At 38.8% G+C, this 17,497-nt stretch overlaps 5 protein-coding genes across 6 annotated transcripts; 4 read left to right on the top strand and 1 right to left on the bottom strand.

Annotated features, from left to right (window-relative positions):
• The first annotated feature begins 79 nt into the window (after positions 1 to 79).
• Positions 80 to 1,685, top strand: LOC136775344 (SRR1-like protein). Its single transcript, XM_066730029.1, has 3 exons — positions 80 to 595; positions 696 to 1,396; positions 1,546 to 1,685. Exons 1-2 carry the CDS (start codon positions 456 to 458, stop codon positions 1,375 to 1,377), a joined length of 822 nt encoding a protein of 273 aa, XP_066586126.1. The 5' UTR covers positions 80 to 455; the 3' UTR covers positions 1,378 to 1,396; positions 1,546 to 1,685.
• Positions 1,686 to 1,874: 189 nt separating this feature from the next.
• LOC136775343 (short/branched chain specific acyl-CoA dehydrogenase, mitochondrial-like) lies at positions 1,875 to 5,033 on the bottom strand. The gene is made up of 9 exons (XM_066730028.1): positions 4,770 to 5,033; positions 4,515 to 4,629; positions 4,344 to 4,444; positions 3,239 to 3,445; positions 2,967 to 3,137; positions 2,775 to 2,900; positions 2,532 to 2,714; positions 2,325 to 2,460; positions 1,875 to 2,253 (listed from the first exon to the last, which is right to left on the bottom strand). Exons 1-9 carry the CDS (start codon positions 4,797 to 4,799, stop codon positions 2,078 to 2,080), a joined length of 1,245 nt encoding a protein of 414 aa, XP_066586125.1. The 5' UTR covers positions 4,800 to 5,033; the 3' UTR covers positions 1,875 to 2,077.
• A 799-nt stretch (positions 5,034 to 5,832) lies between these two features.
• LOC136775342 (NHL repeat-containing protein 2) lies at positions 5,833 to 9,617 on the top strand. 2 transcript variants are annotated; one of them, XM_066730026.1, is made up of 9 exons: positions 5,833 to 6,324; positions 7,067 to 7,233; positions 7,306 to 7,465; positions 7,536 to 7,951; positions 8,026 to 8,261; positions 8,330 to 8,555; positions 8,626 to 8,820; positions 8,904 to 9,017; positions 9,089 to 9,617. In XM_066730026.1, exons 1-9 carry the CDS (start codon positions 6,141 to 6,143, stop codon positions 9,482 to 9,484), a joined length of 2,094 nt encoding a protein of 697 aa, XP_066586123.1. In that variant the 5' UTR covers positions 5,833 to 6,140; the 3' UTR covers positions 9,485 to 9,617. The 2 variants fall into 2 exon arrangements, with proteins under 2 accessions (XP_066586123.1, XP_066586124.1); XM_066730027.1 differs by having other exon boundaries at positions 5,863 to 5,954.
• Positions 9,618 to 12,677: 3,060 nt separating this feature from the next.
• LOC136775771 (mucin-22-like) lies at positions 12,678 to 15,093 on the top strand. Its single transcript, XM_066730845.1, has 4 exons — positions 12,678 to 12,814; positions 12,888 to 13,194; positions 13,281 to 15,026; positions 15,088 to 15,093. Exons 1-4 carry the CDS (start codon positions 12,678 to 12,680, stop codon positions 15,091 to 15,093), a joined length of 2,196 nt encoding a protein of 731 aa, XP_066586942.1.
• LOC136775422 (ovalbumin-related protein Y) lies at positions 14,911 to 16,481 on the top strand. Its single transcript, XM_066730172.1, has 2 exons — positions 14,911 to 16,076; positions 16,153 to 16,481. The coding sequence occupies exons 1-2, from the start codon at positions 15,129 to 15,131 to the stop codon at positions 16,462 to 16,464; spliced, it is 1,260 nt and encodes a 419-aa protein (XP_066586269.1). The 5' UTR covers positions 14,911 to 15,128; the 3' UTR covers positions 16,465 to 16,481.
• The last annotated feature ends 1,016 nt before the right edge of the window (positions 16,482 to 17,497 follow it).

Here is a 17,497-nt window from a genome sequence, read left to right as displayed (position 1 = left end):
GCAACAAGCCACAAATCAGTATTCCGCATTCGCAATATTCCCGCAAGAAGTATCGTATAATACACTGAACCTCGGGTCCAGTCTAAATTTAAATTTTATATATTAATATCAGATAGTTTCTGTTAGAGTTTTTCCTATATCCTCTACGATTGAAAAAAAAAATCGATGAACACGTTACACGAGGCTATCATTAACAAACACTTGCTACAGTGTTTGAATTTAGCGGGTAAATGCTGCTGAGATCCAATGGTAGCTGACTTCAAACTTCTAACAGTTCTAACTCTCTCTCTAGCCTAGCTAGACTGGCCTAGAGGCTAGAGTAGCTAGCATAACATATACTTATAAATCATAAATCATTCGCGAACCAGACCGATCAGTTGTACCTAACCTATGTTTTATATAGAATGCGCACGCGTCTATAACAAGTTTTCAATAATAATATCTGCCATGAAAAGATGCCAAGAAGCACCGAAAAATTTCAGCTTGTGACTTATCGTAAAAGGTTTAAGAATATTGAGAAAGACTCGTCAAATGTCGTTTCCTCTTTGACAGAACAATTTGAAGAGATTGAAATTGATTGCAAATCTCTTCTACGGTAAGAAAAGTTCCTTTTCGCAATATTTCTATCAGTTTATTGACCTGTCCTTCTATCTAATAAATATAACCTAATCTGCATATTTTACAACGATTTTCAGCAAAGTACTCGATGCAGAACTAGATTTTAATAATAGTCCAGTGAAATCGACGATCTTGAACGGTTTATCAGATGCATTGAGTAGCCTCTCTGCCAGATCCATTTCTGAGATCATTTGCTATGGCTTAGGGCAGTTCTCTCAATCTCGATGTTCCAAATATCAACTGGCACTATTGCTCACCATAAAGGCAGACTATAACTGCCCGATTTTTGTTTATGATCCTCTTTTCTATAAAAAAGAAATTCAAGTCTTAGAAACCTTAGGGTTCAATGTTATTGATAGGAATGAGGAGGGAAAACGGGAAGTAAAAAATAAAGCAACTCTCTTATTTATGCCACACTGTTCTAAACAATTGACCAACAATCTGTTGTTCAAAAATTGGGGAGTTACATTGAATAATTGTATTTTTTTGTCTAATAGCTTCTTAGATATAGTGGAAAATAATGCAGCAAAAAATTTAACAAATTCTGCAGAGTACATTCTCAGGATACATCCTTATGTAACTGAGATTAGCTTAGATAATAATTTTGAATACGACGACATTTTCAATGGTTTGAATATTCATTTTTTCACTGAGGAAAATCTAAGTAAAGTACCAATTGATTTTTGGAATTTGAGGGATGAGCCTTGTTATCAAAAGGATGCAGAATTCATTATTAACACAGAAGGGAAAAGTGGCTGATAGGCTGATTTAAATTAATGTAATATTTTCATAAATTACCAAATGCATGGGGAGCATCTCTTATCTATTCACTTTTATTGTCTAACATCTTAAGCTTCCCTTTCTATGTATCAATATATAAACATAATAAGCTAAGATTTTCAATAAGAGAGAAATTTTTACTTCCAGATTCCCCTTTCCAGTATGAAGAATAATATGAAACTGATTCGTTCCCTGATAAGGGAGATACGTTACACAGCTTCTGATAAAAATATGAGAAACAATGGAATGGTATCATACATTTTGGAAGAAGCTAGAGCTCACAGAGAAACATCAGAGACTTTTTGCAAAGCACAAGAAGAATTAAAGAGTTTGGCAGAAACTTATCTCTGTTATTTAACATCAAAAAGACGTTGTGAAGAGATACAAACAGAGTTTAGTGGAAAGGGCGAACGCTCTATAAAAGAGACCGCTGATATTGTCGGTTTCACACTACCTCATGATCCAAAATAATTTCTTTATATGATGAAGGACAAGATAGTTTTGTTATTGTTATGTGTAGTATAATATTTTTAAAGTAATAAAATAGGAGCTCAAATGAAGCAGTAGTTATTCATTTGGCGTTCTCTATCTTTTATTATATTTTATTACATGTAAGGTGTATAAAAAAGCATATGTAGATGTAAAAAAATTTTGATTAAAATATTAGCTTAGGCTAAGCCTAGGAGTATTCTTTGCGAAGACATTTGGCTATTGTAGAGAGTTGCATATTACTCGTGCCCTCGTAAATCGTTCCAATTTTGCAATCTCTGAAAAACTTTTCTTGAGGAAAGTCCGTGGTAAAGCCAACGCCACCCATAAAATCAATGCACTTTGCGGTGACTTTTAGAGCTGTTTCTAAAAGATAAGAAGAAAAAAAGTAAAATGTGTTATATATCACGATTTATAAAGTATAATTATTTACGGACCAGAAGCAACCAATTTCGCCATGGCAGCTTCCTTCATAAAATCTTGTTTGGCCTCTACCAATCGAGCTGCATTATAAACTAATAGTCTGGCGCTTTCCAATTCCGTTGCAACTTGAGCTATTTGATGCTGCATAGACTAAAGAACGAAGAAACACCGATAAGAATTGAATTGATGATAAAGTTAAAAAGAATGGATGTTTCTTTTACCTGGAAGGAGAAAATGTCCTGTCCAAACTGTTTGCGTTCCAAAGTATAAGGAATCGTTGCATCTAAACAACCCTGAGCGATTCCTATCATTTGTGCACCAATCCCTATTCTTCCTTCGTTTAAGAAGCCCGCGGCGTATTTGTAGCCATGACCAAACTCACCTAAAATATTGCTTTCAGGAACCTAACGGATTATTGTAATGATATTACTCTTGTACAAATTTAACTTATGAGTTTCCCTTACCCTGACATTGTCAAAATGAACCATGCAGGTACCGGAAGCCTTTATTCCCAGTTTATCTTCGGGCTTAGCCACCGTTAGGCCCGGAGATTCTCTGTCGACGAAGAACGTGGTAATACCACGGTACCCCTACATATATGCAATATATATGTGTACATACGTAGAAGAAAGTTGAATGTGGCAGTGACTACTTACGGCTGAGGGATTGGCATTTGCAAAGACTAAAAAGACTCCAGCGATATCGGAATTGGAGATCCACATCTTAGTTCCATTGATAACGTAGTCATTGCCGTCTTTTTTCGCTTCGGTCTTTAAGGAGAAGGCGTCCGATCCAGAACCCGGCTCCGTCAAGCAAAAACTTCCCGCCTTTATCAAAGATTGATGGGAGAGAAAATGTGAATTTATTTTTTTCTTACCATGCATGCATGAATAAACCGAGAAAAAAGAAAGATAAGAAGAAATCTTACGTAATTCTGCGCCAGCTTGGGTAGATATTTTTCTTTTTGCTCTTTCGAGGCCACCTTTATGATCAGTGAGTTGACTAATGTATTGTGAATATCAACCAATGCTGCCACAGCACCGTCTACCTTGGCTACTTCCTCCACTGCCAAAATTGTCGTCATAAAGTTACTGCCAGTACCGCCATAGTCCGATGGTATTTCGATTCCCATTAACTGCAAATATTAAATTATTCATGTATTTCGCATCGATAACTACAAAATACAAACTATGTAGCAACTGATAATATACAGGGTGTATAAAAAATATTTTTGTTTCCTAAAACAGTGGATAAAGGATGAAAATTGGAATAAACATTTATTGGTTAAATAAGGATTCCCTGGATAAGAAGCGAGTAGTGATTGATGGATGATCTTGAGATTTTGTCGAATAACGTGTTTACCAAATTTTCCGTTCTACCTATGCCTATATTAAAATGAATGATAATGGAGTTAAGCGAAGCTAAGCTTTCCTATCCTTTTTTCGTGTTTAACAGACCATGACTATATGATTGGTAGACTCCGTCTGTCTTTGTTTAAATTGAATTTTCGCTATTTATTGTGCTTATGTTGACAGCTGTAGGGGCGGTATTAATAAATCGAACACCGAGCTTAAACTTAGTACGGTCTTAGCTAAGATGAACTATCTCACTTTAACTTTTGGTTTAATGCTTAGCTCGGTCTTTGTCTTAAGTAATTGTTAAGTTGAAATTCAAGCTTATCGTTCAGGTTATTCATACCGCTCGTAAAGCCATAAGCCACGGACAATAAATGGTATATATATTTCTATAGATCAGCCCAATTCAACAATCATTTACTTTAAAGATTAAAGCATATTCTATTTAGCAAACTTTCCGAATTTTCAGTCGTTCACCTCTCGCTTATTATCCATTGTATTATTTACGGAATCCACAATTTTTTACACTATTTTCCACCCTCTTAATCACTGTTTTAAGGAAATACGTGAATATTGATACACTCTGTATATTCTTGTAGCATTTGTATATAGCTGTATGTAACGAATTAGATAGAAATTGTTTGTTTGCTGAATTGTTATCTTTGTTTTCGTACTTACACCATTCTCGAAAAGCTTTTGCAATATCCCGTCGTCAATCTTACCCTCTTTTTCCATTTTTTTCACGAGTGGGGTAATCTCTTCTTTGGCCAATTTGGCAACTGTGACAATAGCGTTGGGTTTTCACATATCTTTCGGCAATGATTATCATTCGTCTTACTCAAAACTTACCGCTCTCCTTCATCATAATTTCATCGTCGGTAAATTGAGTGAGAGGTCCAGGAGCATGGTTTAGGAGCGGTGTGCACGTATGGATCTCTCGATTGGTCACTAATTTTCGTGGTATCTGTAAATAAAGATAACACCGCGTGTAAAAGTATGCGAGAAAAAAGAAAATATAATGAAAAGTATCTTTGAAAAAGAAAAAAAATGTTTTTAATTTTGTTGAATATTATAGTACTACTCTGTGTATTATGTTCAACTCACTTCGCGAAAAATCGTACGTAACGAATTCATATTTAAAGGAATCTCGATTTATTTGACTCGTTTCGTTAGCCAATAGGCTAAGAAAAGTTTTGGTAGATAGTAACCGTCCGGTTGCTGTATCCCAACTAAATATCAACTCTGAGAAATAATTATCAACGACGCGATGTTTGTTGGAAGCGGTCTGATCGACGGGATACACAACAGGTTGTTACATAAGATGAAAAGCTGAACCACCGAACATGAAACGACCAATCCGGTTATTACATTTTTCTTCTCTTCGCTCTTTGCGCTCAACGCACGCCCATGTATCGTACTTGAGCTATCCATCTTTTGGTTTTTATCAATATATGTCATTAATTTATCGATCCACAGCTGTTTACACAATAATTCTTATCTCGAGATATATTTTTCTTTGCTATACGCGTGCTTCGCCAAATAAACCGAACATTTTTATTTATTTTATCGATATTATATTATATGTTTATAAAATTTTAACGCGAAACAAACAATTCAATTGCTCCAAATGATTAGATAAACATTATAACGAAATATATAGTTACATTATTTATTATATATATAAATGGTATTCATTTTATTAATACCCGCATTCTTAACCATTTGATGTTTAAGCCGTTTATGATTGAGTATAAAGTATATATTTCAACTGTTTTATATGTAATGTGTACGGATTTAAAATAAATCACTTATGCGTCTTCTACAGCTTCTACTGAATGCAAATATTTGTATCCTTGGCAGATTTCTTCCAAATTAACGCTGTATTCAAGTTCGCATTTGCTTTGAGTGGTATAAAATACCCTTTCCTTGTAAACATATAATGGATATTATCGATGTTGTAAACATATGCACAATGCATATACGCGGCTAGTAGTTGTGATTGTTTACAATATTTCATTTTTTAACCTTTTCTTTCCCCCTTAATTCTTCGTTCATGTATCAGCACATTCGTACATAAAGCTAGGGTGACTTTGATATGTTCACCAATATGCATCATACCGATTGATACTATAGTTGATACTTGTTGTATATTACCTGGTAGCGTATAGGCGGTAGCGGCGGTAGTATGGTAGCAGCGCTAACAGTTGTGTGTAGGGGTAGTAGTAGGATAGTATCAAGTGACAGCAAGTAGTATCAACAGTAGTAGCCTAGCTAACAGTACTGACAGTAGTAGGGCGTTATGTTATTATTATCATTACATTCATTTCTTTCTGAACGTCCTAAGTCATTCCAAACATAACCCCAAATCTATTTTAGCTAAGTGTTTGTCTTTCCATAAAAAAATTTCATTGTTGCGTGTTTGTATACATGTATTTGTGTTTAATTTAAAGAGAACAATTTTTTGTAATTTTTCATATGTGTGGCCAAGTTAATAATAAAATGAATATAGAAAATATAGTGGAAGAATTGACACAGATTTGTATTCAACTTCGTCGACGTGTTGAAGCTGAAAGCAATCAGAAAGAACGAGAAAAGTTGATCCTGAAACATATCAAGCAGTTTGCAGATTCTAATATTCAATTTAACGACTTCCACAAAGGTTATTAGACTAATTAGTAAATAGAGTAGAAAGAGGTCAATATCAATGATGATTCGCCATAACCTATAGCTTTGGCTCATTATCCTTGGTAAAATATCGAAAACATTAAAGCACATCTGCTATTGCATGATTTAGATTCTTGGCAAGATCTGTAAAAAAACTTATTCTTGTTAAAGATTGTTTTCTGTCATAAAATTAACTTTAAGGATGTCCTTGAAGGACAGTTGTGATAAAAGTCCTATAGACGAAAATATAAATAAAAAACATAAGACAGCTGATGTACATGATGCTAGGGCATCTAATTTAACAGTGTCTAGTGATAATGAAGATGATGATAGTAATGGTACAAGTCAAAACAGTAAATTGGTAAATGTGATGGAGAGTGAAGAAGAAGAGAAAAATAGGTTATTGGAACTTGAGCAGGAATTGGATTTGGAGCTGGAAGATTTAAGAGCTGATTATAATTCAATAAAAAAAGAAACAATGGATCTCTTACATGAGTACAACGACATTAAAGATGCTACGCAAATTGTTCTTGGAGCTTTAGCTGTTGAAAACAATATCACTGTAGCAAGTGTTCATGACGAATTTGGCCTCCCTTTAGATGATAATTGAATATATTGTACTTAACATTTTTTAGATAAGAATACTATTTTTTTAATAGATATAATAAATTATCACATATGAAAGTAATATACTTATACATCTCTTTTTATAAGTTATATCTTCATGCCTTTACTAGGTTTAGAATGGTTCAATGTGTCAGAAGGTCTATCCATGAAGAAACACCTGTCAGGGAAGATAATTATTTTGGATTTTTTTACATATTGCTGTATAAATTGTATGCATATATTGCCTGACTTGAAAGCGCTTGAAGAAGAATTTACTTACAAAGATGGACTAGTCGTTGTTCGTATTGAACACCAATATCATAATTCTATTGTCATATTTTCCATTACATGTAAATCATTTTGTACTTAGGTTGGAGTTCATAGTGCTAAATTTGCCAATGAGAAAAATTCCAAAATGATACTATCAGCTGTTCAGAGGCACAATATATCTCATCCAGTTGTAAATGATGCAAAGCTGTCTGTTTGGAGAGATTTGGGAATAGTCTGTTGGCCGAGTCTTGTGATTTTGGGTAATAATTTAATTTTATCAGGCTCTGTTAGCTATTAATGGCTTTAGTATTAAAAAAAAATTGCTCATAGGGCCAAGAGGACAGCCATTGGCAGTATTGGTTGGAGAGGGACATAGGGAAGAATTATTTTTATATGCAAAAGTGGGATTGGCCTATTTTAAATCGTCTGACCAGATATTGGATAACCCTCTTCCTATAGAATTATCAAGGCATCTGTTACCAGCTTCTTCAAAAAATTTATTGTTCCCTGGTAAAGTAGCCATTCTTTGGAGGAAGAATAGAGAACAAATCATAGTGTCTGATACCGGCAACAATAGAATTTTAATAACGAACATTGATGGGAAAGTAGAATATGTTATCGGTGGTTATAACCCTGGTTTTAAAGACGGTAGCTTCGTAGACGCAAGATTTGACGCTCCCCAGGGTGTCTGTGTATTAGACGATATAATATTTGTCGCTGATAACGAGAATCATGCAATCAGAAAGGTATCTTTAAAGAAATAACCTAATACAATCCAGCAATAATTTCTATTGACATCAGAGTTATTTTTTGATTTTAGATAGACTTGGTTAAAAAATCTGTCGAGACTTTAGCTGGTACTGGTGTACAAGGTCATGACTATACTGGAGGCAAATCTGGAATTAATCAAGAGCTATCATCACCTTGGGATGTAGCGATTTATCATCGGGAATATGATAATGGGGAAAAGAGCGTACCGCTTTTACTTATCGCCATGGCTGGTACCCATCAGATTTGGGCATATTTTCTAAATGATACGGTCTGGTGGAAATCCAAGTAGGTTATTTTCTATAATAAAGAGGGAGAAATTTTTGAAATACAATAGAATCGCTATGGACTTTTAGAGTTTACAAGGCTGGTACGTGTGCTGCGATAGTTGGAAATGGTAGGGAGCAAAATCGTAATAACTCCTATCCGCACTCCGCATGTTTGGCCCAGCCTTCGGGTTTGGCAGTTGTGCAAGAAATGCGATCAGTGTTCTTTGCCGATAGTGAGAGCAGCGCCATTAGAAGGGTTCATTTGGAAGATGGAAAAGTATCGGCTGTTTGCGGAGCAGATCGGAATCCGGAAGTTGGTATTATTGAATGAATTTGAACCTTGTTTAATTGTATTAAGCTATAATGATACTTCGTGCTTGCAGAATTTGCATTGTTTTGGAGATACGGATGGGATACAATATACGGCAACATTGCAGCATCCATTGGGTATTACCTGGAACAAATTTGAAAAGATGCTTTATGTAGCTGATACATACAATCATAAAATAAAAAAAGTTGATCCTTCGGGAGATTGTAGTACTATGTACGGGAGTGGTACACCTTCCACATTATTTACTGTAAGAAAATAAATTGTACTGTTCATTCAATCATAAATAGTGCTTATTGTCGTGATAAATGTAACGGATGAAGATTTTTTTAGTTTGATGAACCAGGCGGTCTAGCTGTAAGCAATGATGGGAATACACTTTACGTGGCTGATACAAACAATCACGCCGTTAAAGCAATAAACTTAAAGAAAAATGAAATCACATCGGTAAGAGAGTAGAATTTTGATGTTATATTTTTGAAATTTTTCTTAATTTTTGTTTATTTAATTTTTAACAGATTTCCATTATCTTGCCGGAGGAATTGCAAGAAAATCCAAATTATACCTATACATTTAATACAGCGATTAATACGGATGGAGGAAAGCTTAATATTCTTTTTGATTTGGTGTTTAAAAATGACTTAAAATTAAATAAAGAGGCGCCTCAAAAGTGGAAAATTATTGATTTACCAAATGATTGGTCGGTAAATACAAAATCTGGTCGATTGTCGGAATTGATTGAGATTATCGCTTCGAAAGGAAATGGCCCAAAAACGGTAAATATTGATCTGAGCTTGGTCGTTTGTACAATAAGCGAGTGCCTGATAAGAAATGTGAATGTAGTGTTGAGTATAAATCAATGCTCAGATGCAAAAAATATTTCGGAAGAATGCTTAAAGATTGTAATAAAGTAAAAGTGGATATTAATAGAGAGGCGTTTTATGTTTGTCGACAATGTATCATAACGTTAAAAAATATATTTATTTATTTTAATAAAATGTATAACAAGAGCGAAGTTTGAAATTAACAATAAATTATTTTACTCAACGGAAATGTGTCCACTTTAGTATCCTCACTTTTTTACCAACTATTTTCGCAGGTTTTTATCTCAATTCTTTTGGCAATCCTTTTTTCCAAGAATTCTAAAAGTCTAAGGATCGCTCAAATTTATTTGACTTTTCAAAGACAATTTTTTTCACAGCTAGCTCTAAGAAGTTTGGTGAGCTACCATTTCTATGAAACGTTTCGTTGCAAATCGTTCCGCGAGGTAAGAGGCGAGGCGAGACCTGTAGAAACGACAATTGGTTCGAATTGCTTTTAAAAGTAGGATGAGAAGGGAAATTGGATGATAATAACGGTAGATTTGAGCATGTACGTCGTGTGTATATTGCGTATGTGTATATTATTGAGAATCGAAAGAAACGACGTCAATGCATCAATGTTTTTTTCGCTTTGTATGCGTGTGTGTGTGTGTGTGTATCTGTGTGTAAGCGCGTGTGATTAGCACCGCTGAATAGAATTTAGTGAGTTGGTCGATTGACACGACTGACATACACTCCCTGCCGTTGGTAGGGAGGAAAAAAAGGTGCAAATAGGCTATTGCTGCTCGTGTTCGCGGCTTTGTACGATAACGGTAAACGCAATACGCACTGGGCATCCTTAAAACTATACCAATCGAGATATTCGTGTCCTCGAAACATATCCAATAGACCTAATCTATTTCAGTATCGATTACAAACGAACGATGTTTTGAATTTGATCGTTCCGCGTACGTGCAACATCTATTCCCAGGATGGGAAACTATACAAGTTATTATTTGCTTTCCCTTTTACGAATAAAATCTGTAGGTCTATCGGTCTTAACAGCGATCCAATTGTATCATTCGATTGAGTCCGAAAAGCAGTACATATATCAACATGGGAGAGAAGAATATGAGAATTAATAAATATAGCAATTTAAGAGCACCTATCAAAAACTGTTATGTAACGATAGAGCGTTTATCGTGTCATTGCAAGATGGTTTATAATTCTTTATAGCTGCGCGTGAACACGCAGAAGCATGCGAGATATGATTTAGTGGTATATAAGAAGTATTAGAGATTACTCTGGTAGGATATTGCTTTCTTTAGGTTTAGAGATGTGGAAGTATCTTAAAACGCTAAATATGAGATATGTATATGCACTGGTGAAAGTTTGCACCGGGCAGTAAAGGTTTTTCGTTATCCCAGGTCAGCCTCGAGTGATGGAGAGAGAATTGATTGATTAAAAAGTGTGCTGGCCTTGAAATGAGTATTGCAGATAGTACGTAGGACGTATAGGGCATTGCACCAGCGCCAATGGCGGCACGGTACTAGCTCCTGGACTCTTGTACTCTTCGACCGAGTCGTTCTCGCGTGTCAGAACACCCAAGTGTGTGAACACTCGGAGAACACTCTCAGAATTCCATTCTCCTACCTTTTTATTATTATTGCTATATACATATACGCTATATAATGCACTATCATGCATGCATCACGATACACGATAAGACTGCGCTGTATATACGTACAGAAATCAGACGTGGTCCGTTCTTTTCTTTTGACCCAGATTTTTCAAGAGACTCTTTTGAAATCCTTAACGGTCTCTCTAAAAGCATCGCGGATAATTAATAACGGTGATGGTCAAGTTCAGGGTCGAGGTCAGTCGAGTCCGTTGCACCTTTGTGAAATCCGTTAAAGAACTTTTAAGAACTATTAGCGAACCGATATATTAGAAAAGTGAAGAAGCGTCAGTGTAAGCAAGCGTGTGTAATTTAAGGCGGGAGTGGTGAGAGGGGGGAAAAATAGGTGGACTGGAAAAAGTAAGGTCACTACCCTTGCGCGGTGGCAAGGTCAACCGCAAGATTGCCCGGATTGCAGGTTGCAGGGCTCCTGATTCTGCACAGTCCTCCCCCCACCCCCTCCCTCTTCCTTCCTCACACACAGCCAAACGAGCAAACTCCTCCTCTCGTCCTTCCAGCGTACTTTGCTCGCGCTACCGAAGAATAATAATAAGAAGAAGACTCGTTCCACCGATTATTTGCAAGCGATAAAATAATTGGACCTATTGTAGTACAGGTTGGTTTCATTTGAAAAAGGCTAGAGGAATGATGTAGCGGACAATAGCAATAACAATAACAACAACAACAACAACAACAACAACAGTAGCAGCAGCAGCAGCAGCATCAGCAGCAGTTCAGAGAACAGAGCAAGTGAGAGAAGGGGGGAGGGGTAGGGGAATAAGTAAGAGCAGGGAGGGAGAGAAAAGAGTAGAATAAGTTATCCGGCCTGTTATCCTCGCTTAACTCGACAGAAGTTGTTGGTCGAGCGCCACGCGGATTACTCGTACGCTTCTCCTGAAAGTCATCTGTGTGAACTAGCCGAAAAAATAATAGCTCGCGAATCAAGAAGAGGACGTTTGTCAGCTGGAATATGTAAGTTGATACTTCTCTGAGAAAAATCAATCCGTTTTGTTTTTCGTTTAATGGGGTGCTGCGGCGTTTTTAAAGGTGGCTCAGTTTGGGAATTTCAGGCGATCCGCGAGAGCTTGAATGGAGGCGCCGCGTAACGGTATTAGGAACGGTCCATCTACGTACCTTCGACATCTTAGCCAATAGTTTTGAACTGTCAACGTGGTCTTAAAAGACCGCGTATTCCTCCATTCTTTTGCTCTCTTTGCCTTCGTGGTGAAATGTATTTCGAATTTCGTGACCCAGTTCCCTCATTCTACGTACTAAGCCGGTGCAGACACGTGGCTTTGCCCAGTTCTGTCACGTCTCTTATTCGCTCTGGTTCTTCAGGTTCGTGAAAAGATGGATTTTTTCCTGTTAATTCTTGAGAAGAGTTTAAAGAGAGAGAGAGAGAGAGAGAGAGAGAGAGAGGGGGGGGGGGAGAGAGATATTCGTCTGTGCAGTGTCTAGTCTGTCGATTGGGAAGAAATGAATTCGAAGCACGTAGCACCCATCCATTGTCCGTTGAATGCAAATGTAGAGTTAGAGTACAGAACGACAAATTGTATGTGTTACCTATATATATATATATATATATGTATATATACCCTGTTTCATTTTAAGAGATAGGTCAGATCAATGATGCGGAGGCTCGGGTTGTGTTTGTCCCTCTCGCTGTTGACATTCAGCGGCAGCGATGCAAGATCCACGAGAGCTTTGACGCTCACTGACAAGGACTTCGACACTACCACGTCCGCGGACAAGCTGCTAGTTTTTAGGTTAGTTGGCAACACATACTCGTCGTGCAATTCGGTAACTTTGACCGATTGACTTTTCTCAACGATTTTGCAGTGCGGTGACGTCGACGCAGCTACCGGTGTCGTTAGGAGGAGAGATCGGAAGAGATGGAGAGGGAGAGGGAACGAGCAGGGACGAAAGGAAAAAACCATATGTGCTGCCACCATCTCCGGCGGACCTTCTGAGACCTGACAAATTTCAGTTTTACACGTACAACGAAAGAGGGGACATGATAACTAGACAGATGACCGAGAAAGAGATTCAAAGTTTGATAGCAGCAGGAGGTGGTAGCCACCTGCCGATGGACCTTCACGAGCCTCAAAAAGCATCCGACGATGCGCTGCTGACTGGAGGCAAAAAAGTAGCAACAAAAATTACACTTGTCCTTCATGTAGCATTGTAGTCCCAATGTTTATAGTAACGAAATTATTACATACGAAATTTCAGGTCGCCGATGTCGTGCAGAAGGTTCAGAATCTGTTGAAAAGCGCTATGGACAAAAAACCGAGCGTGATAACGACATCCTCCTCCACTATTTCGAAGATTCCTGAGCATGCGACGGACGAGTGGAGTAGCATCCTTCCGTCGATACTGTCTGGGGAGAAGTTGGAGCCTAAGCCACAGTACAAGCCTGTCGTGACGTCAACCGAGTCCAGTTTGGTGACCGAGGAGGCTGCCGCTATGATACCAGTGGTGGTGATCAGTGCGGATGAGAAATTGGATCATCGAGAGGATGACCCTGTCTTTCAAAAGGTCAACGTTATACCGGCCGAAACAACGGTGAACTACGACTCGAGTACAACGACGTTTCAAAAATCTTCTACTTTATCTACAACATTGTTAACGAGTACCCTTAAACCTACCGTTCTCCAGTCTGTGGAGACCTTGTCAACCGAATTAGCTGGATCCTTGACTAGCATGATCAGTCAAGTCTCGGAAGCAGTGCCTCCAACGCTATCTATTGGCCAAATGCCTGGTATCGAGAGGAACAAACTTGGCACGGTTGATCCATCTACCACGACAATTAAGACTACTGTTGCTACCGCGGATCCTACGGTTACAACCGTAACGGCGAACCTGTCGTCTGTTATAAATAAGATCATAGAGGAATCACCGGTTCAGAACAGTACAGTTCTGATCGAGCAGGTAACCTTGCCAAATCAGGCTGTCTATTCTGTCCCGGTTCAGCATTTAGCCAGTTCTCTGATAGCTGGATTCGAAAGCACCACTAACAAACCTTCGCTGGAAGTAAAAGCTGCTCCTTCCAAAGCAGAAGAGAGCTCGACGACGAATATAAATGAATTTTCGACTACTTTGGTCCCTTCGACCACGACTGATGACGATGAATTTTCAACGGAAGACATACGAACGGATCCCTCTTTTACGACTCAGCCAGAGAAAATGGTAACGATCTCACCTTTCACTGAGAAGACTAGCACCATTTTAATACAGACAGAGAGAATAGTAACGGTCACGCCGCTCGTTGAAAACACTAGCACCATTTTAACGTATACCAAAGAAGAGGATGATGCAGAAAAAGAGGAGGATAAGGAGACCTACGGTAGCACTCAATCCGATGGTTTTACAACCTTAGATTACGAAGCGATAGACACCACTACAGCTCTTCCTTTCGTTTCGAATAAATCGTCCGAGTCCACTGATCGAACCACCACTGCGGTAGAGAACGTTACGACGTCGGAAGTGACGAGAGATTCTACAGAATCGACGACAACTTCCGATGAAACAACGACAATACTAGTAACGCGCTTAACAACTAGTAGTCTAAACCATACTGAAACAAGTACAGCAATAGCATCAAAGCTGAACGATACTTCAGTCGTTGATAGCGAAACGACTGAAGATGCAAATTCAACGAGTACATCGACTAAATTATCAAAACCAGAAACACCTGTAGTGAGATTAGATATTAGCCCGGAGAGTAGTATAATCGGAGAGCTTCCGGCAAAGATTCAGTTGACCGATTTGCCGATAGTGCAACCGAAAATAAAGTTGAAGAAGGAGAACGTTACGAAAGTATCGGAGCAAGTGGACGATAGGTGGACGCTCGTAACGAAGAATGCTGAGTCTGATGGTAAGAAGAAACAGCAGCAGCAACAGCAGCAGGTTGCACTGGATGCATCCCACAGCGTCAGTGGACTGGACGCCAGTCTGGAGAACACCAGTAAGGACATAGTGAATTTTGGGAAATTGTGCAACGAGCTGGCTTTCGGTTATTGGCTGGCGACCAATAAAGGTTTGAGCACAGCTAGATCACTGGCACTTTCGCCATTTGGTATGACCAGCTTATTAGCGATGATCTACCTTGGTGCTCGAGGATCCACGTCTGATCAGATGAACGATCTCCTCAGACTGGACGACGTAGCTACTTTCAATCCGCATCTGGTCTTTCAGAATGTAACAGACACGGTAGGCCTAGCTAGGAATCAGGGTATAGCCAACGCTGCCTTTGTCCGGTTGTTATTCGCCGACAAAGCAAAGGTGAGAAAACTGATGCCTTTCTACAAGGACCAGGTGCAGCAGTTCTACGAAGGACTGGTAGCCGAGGTTAATTTTGCAACTATCAGTGACTTGGTGCGCAGGAGGACCAATCTGTTGATAAGGAAGCAAACCGGAGGTAGGATCAAGGATTTCGTGAAGAGCAACACGGTACCACTGAGATCACCACTGGCAGCCTTGTCGGCTAACGTCTTTCAAACCGAGTGCAACTCTAGTTACGCCAGTTCCGATGGCAGGAATGGCGAGTTGTATTTTGCCGTGTCTAACTCGTTACCAGCATCCTCCAGCTCTTTGAGCAATAGGCAGCGTAAATTAGTTCCCGTACCGGCCACCACGTGGCGATCGAACGTACTCGCCGGATACGAGCCGAGTCTCGATGCTACCGGAGTTGCCCTCGGTGACGTCACCAAGCTGACTTCGACGATCTTCCTGATCCCGGGCCAGCAGGGCCACACGGCACCTGGAGACACACTGGATCGTTTGGAGCAGAGGCTGGTAAAGACTGCGTTCCGCAATGGCGAACAAGGCTCCTGGGACAAGCTGCTGAAGGTCCTTATACCCAGGCCGCAACTTCAGCTGCAGATACCAAAGTTCAGTCACAGATCGGTCATCAATGCAACGGCTGCTCTTAAGAGAATGGGCTTGGATGACTTGTTCACCAAGCAAGCCGATCTTAAGGGTATCAATGGAATTGGCAATAGTCTGCACCTTGCCGATGTCTTGCAGGTTTGTGTATATTATTTTTCTACGATAGTATATACTTATACATAAATATTATATTAATCAACGCGATATTGCGCAGATGAACCTCTTCAGCACTTGTGGCGATGAGAATATGGCTAATGGTAGGCACCACGTGGAGATCTATCCATCCAGTCCATTGAGGAATGCTCGGTTCGCCGAAGAGGAGGAGGAGGAGGAGGAGGAGGAGGGGGGATTGGGAGAAAGCTGGAATGGTGGATTTGTGGAAAATACCGTGGAAAGGACGGAGAGACAGCTCGATGAGGAAAAGCCAAGGCTGAAATTAGATAGGCCCTTCTTATACTTTGTTCGACACAATCCCACTGGATTGATACTTCACATGGGACGTTTCAATCCAAGACTATTGCCATAAACTGCAATATTATCGCTATAATACCTATACACTATTCACTACTATCACAGCTATTCTTCATAATTCTTATTTCTTAATTCTTAATTAAACAGCATGGAATAGGGAAGCGAGAAAACCCGGTAAACCGACTGTGCCTTATCTTAATTTATTTAATTTTACTACGTATATTATAATAAAATTCATCTTGATCACAGTCCAAATCGTTTAATCCGAATCAGCATCGAGCTCACTTGCTTCATTTATTAGCGACCGCTAAATCGAATTTGGACTTTGATTGACATTTGAACGATAACGCAAAATTTCTCATCGAATTACTCGTACTATACCCGTAAAGTATTAATAGAGGGAAAGAGCGATTATCACGTAAGAATAGGCATAAGGTTAATCATAGGATCATAATCGTAAGCAGAAGGAATATTATATTGTGTCGTGCAAAACTGTGCTTTTTATAAACTATAGCTGGTCCTCTTAATCATTGTACGATGTAAATACACACAGGTAACGCGTCCTAAGTTATAATTTTGTAAACATGAGTTTCGCAATAATAAAAAGGAAACTGACAATTTGTCATATTGAATGAGGAACAATCATTTACTTCCAAGGTCCGATTAAATACAATATGTGTTTTGATATTGTCAGCTCGTATCTGTAGATTAATAAGCTGATACTCAACTCGCACAGATAAAGAGGATGATCAACGGCGGAAACGGACAGAAGTCACAGCTATGCAAGTTTATGGAACTCGCGGTAATAGAAAGACAGAGAAAGAACGAAAGAGTGGGTAAGAGTAAATTGCTCTTATCGCTCTTTATCATATCGTGAAGGTAGAATTGCTGAGGTATATCGTCGCATTCAGTTGTATCGAACACCGTCTCCGCGGAAAGTGGCGAACAGTAAAACTACTGCACGAGTTTCTATTTATACCCGATGTGAAAAGCAAGGGGAAGGAAAGAGATGGTCAAGAGGGAACGAGTGAAGAGAGCGGGACGTTGTTAAAATCTTCGGATGTATCTCGATAAACAAGACCAGAGGT

The sequence above is a fragment of the Prorops nasuta genome, unplaced genomic scaffold (assembly GCF_024137725.1).
Source record: "Prorops nasuta isolate Cenicafe-Biocafe unplaced genomic scaffold, Cenicafe_Pnas_1.2 PNAS00008, whole genome shotgun sequence".
Taxonomy (NCBI): domain Eukaryota; kingdom Metazoa; phylum Arthropoda; class Insecta; order Hymenoptera; family Bethylidae; genus Prorops; species Prorops nasuta.
Note: the sequence above shows the minus strand (reverse complement) of the source record. Positions and strands in the feature narration are given on the sequence as shown.